Source organism: Erythranthe guttata, chromosome 3, assembly GCF_056151865.1.
Source record: "Erythranthe guttata isolate IM_541 chromosome 3, IM_541, whole genome shotgun sequence".
Classification (NCBI taxonomy): Eukaryota; Viridiplantae; Streptophyta; class Magnoliopsida; order Lamiales; family Phrymaceae; genus Erythranthe; species Erythranthe guttata.
The window spans coordinates 8,300,157-8,307,500 of NC_142535.1; the positions used below are offsets into that span (position 1 = coordinate 8,300,157).

General features: G+C 35.9%; 2 protein-coding genes across 2 annotated transcripts; both read left to right on the forward strand.

Moving 5' to 3' along the window:
- The first annotated feature begins 233 nt into the window (after window positions 1–233).
- On the forward strand, window positions 234–719 carry LOC148771710 (uncharacterized). Its single transcript, XM_088815185.1, has one exon. The coding sequence runs from the start codon at window positions 234–236 to the stop codon at window positions 717–719; it is 486 nt and encodes a 161-aa protein (XP_088671311.1).
- A 9-nt stretch (window positions 720–728) lies between these two features.
- LOC148771711 (uncharacterized) lies at window positions 729–2,716 on the forward strand. The gene is made up of 3 exons (XM_088815186.1): window positions 729–926; window positions 1,044–1,386; window positions 1,467–2,716. Exons 1-3 carry the CDS (start codon window positions 729–731, stop codon window positions 2,714–2,716), a joined length of 1,791 nt encoding a protein of 596 aa, XP_088671312.1.
- The last annotated feature ends 4,628 nt before the right edge of the window (window positions 2,717–7,344 follow it).

Below are 7,344 nucleotides of genomic sequence, written 5' to 3' on the forward strand. Positions count from 1 at the left end.
TTGAGTCTCAAAAGCGTGGTTTGCCTCACTGTCACTGGGTCATTATACTGGATGCTCATCACAAAATGACCTCCGCAGCTGCATAGGACAAATTTGGCTCCGCAGAATTGCCTGACACTTCTCATCCATTTTTGCGTGCTTATGTTGGTAAGCATATGATGCACGGTCCTTGTGATGCCTCAAATCAAGGTAACTCGTCCATGCGTGATGTAAAGTGCAAGAATCATTATTCCATGGATTTCTCACCATCTATTGTGCACGGTAAAAATTCTGACGTTAATTATAGAAGAAGGGATGATGGCACAACTGTAGTTGTTCGCAACATGCGTCTTGATAATCGATATGTTGTACCTTATTGTCCTTTGTTACTAGCCAAGTTTGATTGCCATATAAATGTCGAGATATGTGCTGATATCAAGTTGGTTAAATATTTGTACAAGTATATTCATAAAGGTCATGATAGAGTATCGTACAACGGTGTTCCAGCTGTTCCATTGAACAAGGGTTTTGATGAGATACAATCATACCAGGATGGTAGATGGATTTGCGCCCCAGAGGCATATTGGCAAATGTATTCATTTGTAATGAGTGAGGCACATCCACCTATCATAGTGTTACCTATGCACTTTCCAAATCATCAGCCGCTACGGTTTGGAGCCAATCAATCGTTGGAGCAGATTTTAGCTAATCCGTTATGTACTAAAACAATGCTGACATAATTTTTTGCAATGAACCGTGATGATGCCGATGCAATTCGACTTCATCTCGTCTATAAAGAGTTCCCGGAGTATTTTTTTTGGGAAGGTGTTAAACGAAAATGGAAGTTCCAAAAAAGGCAAACAGTTGTTGGGAGGCTCTGCACTGTAAATCCACTGGAAGGTGAACGATATTTTGAGCGTTTGCTACTTGCCAACGTTAGGTGTCCGGTATCCTTTGATGATCTTTTATCTGTAGACGACCAACAGTGTAGCACCTTCCGAGAGTCCGCTATTCGTAGAGGAATTTTACAATCAGACGAGTATGTTGACAATTGTATGGCATAGGCTGTTTTATTTCATGTCCCTTACTGTTTACGTATCCTGTTTGCGTTACTTCTTATATACGGCACTACTTCCGATACGCAAATGTTGTGGGATAAGTACTACTTCTCATTATCTGAAGATTTTAGTCATGATACATCACTGGGAGAGAAAGATGTTTTGCTGAAAACAGTTACTACAATAGATCTTATTCTTATATCCATGGACAAGTCTATATCTGATTATGCAATTAAATTTCCCTTTGGGTATTTACCTTCTACTGGCAGATTGAGTGTAGATTATAGGCATGAACGATCAATAATTATTTCAGATGAGGATATTGTTTATATGACACAACTCAATGAGAGTGAACAACAAATTTTTGACAAGATTGTGCGTTTGATTGATGCGCGTAGGCAAGGTCTTTTTTTTTTTTGGACGGTCCAGGTGGAACAAGTAAAACATTTCTGTACCGAGCCTTGCTTGCATACGTTCGGTCCCGGGGTAATATTGCTCTTGCCGTTGCAACCTCTAGAGTGGCCGCATCTCTTCTTCCCGGTGGCCGTACGGCACATTCTAGATTCAACCTTCCATTTGATATAGACGACAAACCAATCGGTAAGGTGAGTAAACAAAGCAGCCTTGGTAAAATGATTGTAGAGGCAAGATTAATAATATGGGACGAGGCGACAATGACAAACTGTCATTCTGTTCAGTCGTTGGATGCTGTATTGCGTGATTTATTTGATGCATCACTTCCATTTGGCGGAAAGCTTGTTTTACTTGGCGGCGATTTTCGCCAGACTTTACCGGTGGTTGTTCGTGGTTCAAGGGAGTCGACGGTTGCAGCATGTGTAACGAGTTCTCATATTTGTTGCAACGCAACACGCCTAGAACTTTCTGAAAATATGCGCGCTAGACAGGATCCAGATTTTATTGCTTTTCTGTTGCGCGTTGGGGATGGGGTTGAACCTGTTATATCTGACGACAACATACATATTCCAACTGAGATGCTAATTCCTTTTGTGGATTCTGAAGTTTCGTTTGGCTGCCTTGTCGACAGCGTCTATCCTTCATTTGATACTCTTTCAGCAAATCCTTATGCATTGGTGAATAGGGCAATTCTCACTCCAAAAAATGAATCTGTTGACTATATTAATGATCTATTAATAGATAGATTCACAGGACAAGTTAAAGAGTATATTAGTTTCAATAAAACCACCGACGAAATGCAACAGGCCGAGTATGAGGATTATCTCAACGGTGTCTCGGCGAGTGGGTTACCTCCACATGTGTTGCGCCCGAAAGAAAATTGCCCGATTATGCTATTAAGAAATTTGGATCCAGTTCGAGGCTTGTGCAATGGGACAAGGCTCATCTGCCGTCAGTTAGGTGATAATTTCATTAAGGCTGAAATTGCAACTGGAGATTTCAAGGGGGACCATGTTTTCATTCCACATATAACTCTTGAATCTTCATCTAAACTAGAGTGTCCTATCCCATTTAGACGGCTGCAAATCCCGGTTCGTCTTTGCATTGCTATGATGATTAATAAATCACAGTGGCAGACTTTAGGGTTTGTGGGAATATATCTACGTGAGCCAGTATTTTCTCACAATCAGTTATACGTTGCTTTGTCAAGGGCCAAATCTGCTAAATTCATTAAGATTCTAATTGAGCCATCTACAAAGAAATAAGTTCCTCTTGATTGTAGACAAAATATTGTTTACGAAGAAATATTTGCTTCGACAGGAGGTACGTCTATTGAATTTATGATCAACTTTATTTTCGGTTATGTACATGTATATTCTTTTAAATATGTGTAACTTTTGTATTATGGCAACATATTATTCTTCTTTTTAGGAAATCCGCAGGCTTGAAGACAGTTTGCAGCTGTCTTGTTCCTACTGTTTTGTTTCGATTTGTTGTGTTGATATGTTTTTTTGAGTGCTACTGGAATGACGTTTAGGTAAGCGTTCGATCTCGCATAAGCTTCAGTACACTGAACTTGTATATTTATATTTTTTCATTTGTTCTTGCTGCCAAATTTCCTAGATATGCTGCTGCGTATGAGAAATAAGTTCAAATTTTGCTTGCGTACTGTAGGGTTCTTTTTGTGAAAATCATTGCGGTAGAAGTTCGATAGGCCTATATATACTACTTTGCAGTCGCTTGATGCATGTCCGAGATAAACGTATTTAACTATTTCTTGTACAAATTATTCAAAATTATGAACGCTTACATCTCATATTTCATTTTTCTTGTAGGGCCTTTTTTGGGTTCGATTCTTCCCATTTTTGTCGACCTTAGAGGATATGCTATTATCTGAATTCTATGCACACTCCAACGCTGATGCTGCATACTTCCTTAACATTAGAACACTCACAGTAGGTAATACCTTGACTTCAATCTCACTAATGAAAATTATCGTTTGGTCCTTCAGTGTCAATACTTTAAGCATGCATCTTTTATACAAAGTAATGTACTTGTAGTTTCTCCTTATTACTTTGTTTCGTTGAAAAAAAATATACTGTACCGGTTTATGTTTTCACTTATTTTGAACTTTAAATTGTTGGTGTCAGGTTAGTCGCTTACAAATTACATGTCAACATATATGAGTAAAATGTTTTACAAATTGAAATATGACTTTGCTCAAGTATTATCACACTTACCCAGGAAACTTAAAAAAAAACATTTTATTAGCTAAGAATCAGGCAGAGGAAACGGGTACACCATTGAGTTAACATTGTGGGAGCTTGTTAATGGTCTTAATTATGTTCACAAGTTGTGTTTATTATCATGAATCATTTGCTTAATTACTATGATAGTTGTTGAGTGTAGATATTACACTCAATATGTTTACTTTACGTGGATCTTTTGTTTAGATTTAATTATATTTCTGCTTTAATTGATTGATTTTTTGTTTTATAGGTGAAAAACGAGAATTAGGTGTCCATGAAGGAAAAAAGATCAAAAAGAAAGGAAAAAATTGCAAATAAGGAAACAAATCAAATTGGAAGAAGGAATCTCGCCACAGCTTTGACAGTGTCCACCATTTCGAGGATATCTCTCTCATACAAACTCTGAATTAGGTCATTTTGGCGGCATTGGAAAGCTAATTTCAAGGGCTACAATTCTTATTTACACAACATTCCAAAATTCGGACTCCAACATGGCACAAATCGACGAACAAGTCCTGATGGGGGAAAGTGGCGAAAATTGATTCCTATTAGGTTTCCACTACTTCCTTATCAAGAAAAGCCTATAAAAGCAACAAATCTCTACACCATAAGCACGAAATTTTACACCCAAAAACGCGAAGAATGAAGATCAACGAAGACTCAAGCATAGTTTTTCTTATTTATTTTATTTATTCTATTTTGTTTATCATAAGAATTACGAGTAGCTAAGCTTTTAATCTAGGATTTTGTTGGAACCCTATGTGGGGATGGTGAACCCGTTTTCTTGAGATTATGCAATTATGATTTTATGATTATTTCTTATACTTGTTATGATTGTTAGTACATGAACTTGATCAATTTATGTGATTTATCTGTGATTATTGGGATTGACTCGACAGAGCTATTTTGATAATTAGACAGTAAGTATAAGAACCTTCGAGTAGTTTTCACCGGATGAGTGTGTCAATTGCATGTGGTGTCGTAGACATACAGATATCACCTTAGGTAGCCATTTACGAGACTTGTTAGTTAATTCTTTATTCATAATTTGTTTGCGTAGACATATAGTGAACCGTTTATGAATAATAGACTCATAATACACGCGACAGCGGGTTATGAGTAAATTAGTGTCTCGGGTTAATAATCATGAATCATATATTTCATAATTGAGGGGTTTTGGGTGAGCAATTCTTGCATAGGGGGAAGATAAAATCCTAGGTCCGTTTTTATTGATATTTTCTCGTGTTATTTGCTTTCTTAATTAGTTTAGTTGTTTAATTGATTTAATTTGACAAACTTGCGTAGGCTGGATAAAAATCATAGTTGTTAGAATTTGGTACTAGGGATTAGATAATTTGAGTATTCCCTGTGGGATCGACATCCGACTCTTGCGAGTCCACTTTTACTACTTGTTTGCGATACGTGCACTTGCGTGTTAGGTATTTAGCCCCAACAAGTTTTTGGCGCCGTTGCCGGGGCTAAATACCTAACACGCAAGTGCACGTATCGCAAACAAGTAGTAAAAGTGGACTCGCAAGAGTCGGATGTCCTCGAAATGGTGGACACTGTCAAAGCTGTGGCGAGATTCCTTCTTCCAATTTGATTTGTTTCCTTATTTGCAACTTTTTCCTTTCTTTTTGATCTTTTTTCCTTCATGGACACCTAATTCTCGTTTTTCACCTATAAAACACAAAATCAATCAATTAAAGCACAAATATAATTAAATCTAAACAAAAGATCCACGTAAAGTAAACATATTGAGTGTAATATCTACACTCAACAATAGTATATAATCCTACTATCACATTTATGGGATCGTTTACTGGATCAATTTGACACTAATTTGAATTGCTCCATTTAATTGCTACATCTTATTTATTAGCCACTTTATTTCATTCAGCGAGTCTTCCTTCAATAAAAACGGTGTATGTGGTGAAGACGAACGTCATATTTTTTATATCAAAATTTTTATTCTGTTCATTGTTGATGCAGAGGTTAGAACTGTGTTCTTCTAATTTCATTGTCACAGAAAAGCAATTTTTTTTACAGAATTGATGACAAAATTCCTGCATTTCGGCTTGAGGCAATTGTATTCTCTACAGATTTATTTTTCTTGAGCATTTTTCTTTAACTTTCAGGAGTAATTTCTTTTTTTGCTGCGTATTGTATTCGGTAAACAAACCTCTTTTTTTGCATAGAATATCACACCATCTCCGAATCGAGTAGACCATTTGTAGCCAATTTTTTTTTCTTTGTATTACAATTGCTTTGTTGATCCGATAAGATTATTGTTCAACCTACTATTACTCTATAGATAACAACTTGTTCAAAGTTTGAAAGACTCTTTTGCTGAAATGATTACTTCAATAGGTCTACTCACAAACAAAATACTTTTGCTTTCTATAGTGTCATGCATTATTAGACAAAACCTTTAGTAAAAAATAGCTGCTCTTATGTTTGCAGACGTGCCAAAGAAAGTAGTGTCTACGCTATTGGCTTTTTATGATCTATATCATAGTTGTCTAATCTTTTGATACATTTATTGTGAAATATATTGTAACAATTTATCTGGTTTTCAACTTGTCCTGTTTTCTGCAGAAGATTGATTGAAAATTCTTGTCGCCCTTTATGAGTTTTCTATCCCGGCGCACTGAAAGAAACAAGAGCGAATAATTTATCACTTTCTGTGGTGTATTGCACAACAAACAAAAAAATCAACTTTTGTTCCCACCGAATTCCGGGAATAAAGATCCATGCCATTTCCAAACTGTTACTGAACTATTGCTCTCTCACAACTCCGTTTTCAATGTGTGATATTCTGAATCCACATTACTAATGGAATCCAAATGATCTATGGATTGATCAGAAGATCCTTTCAGTTGGATAGAATCCATTACTTGAACGAAACTGGATCTTGTGGAATCATATTGAATATTTGACGATACATTCCGTACATTACTAAAAAACCGATCCTTGTTTACCAACAACATTTTCATTTTCCGAACTAAGAAAGAAACTTTTGATTCTTTCACAATGGATTTTTCTGTTAGAATTTAGTGTTTTTTTTATCAGTTCAACAAAAGGTTTTAGTTATTTCATTTAAATTAAATGAAGCCTCTTTTCCGAATCTCATTCAATTTAGAACTCCCAAAGTTCAACACTCTCATTTTGATGATTCTTTGATGATCCTATCTTTATCATGCTCAATTACCTTGTTGGACAAAAGGTCCATTTGTATACAATAATGATATTGTAGCGGGTATAGTTTAGTGGTAAAAGTGTGATTCGTTTTATTAACCTTTTAATAGTTAAAGGTTGTTTTGGGTATCTATCTTCTTCAGCAAAAGGTTTTAGTTATTTCATTTAAATTAAATGAAGCTTCTTTTTCGAATCTCATTCAATTTAGAACTCCCAAAGTTCAATACTCTCATTTTGATGATTTTTGATGATCCTATCTTGATCATGCTCAATTACCTTGTTGGACAAAAGGTCCATTTGTATACAATAATGATATTGTAGCGGGTATAGTTTAGTCGTAAATATATTCAACCAACCCCAATCCTTTTACCCATTAACATTTTAGAAGATTTCACAAAGCCCTTATCACTTAGTTTTCGACTTTTTGGGAATATCTTAGCGGATGA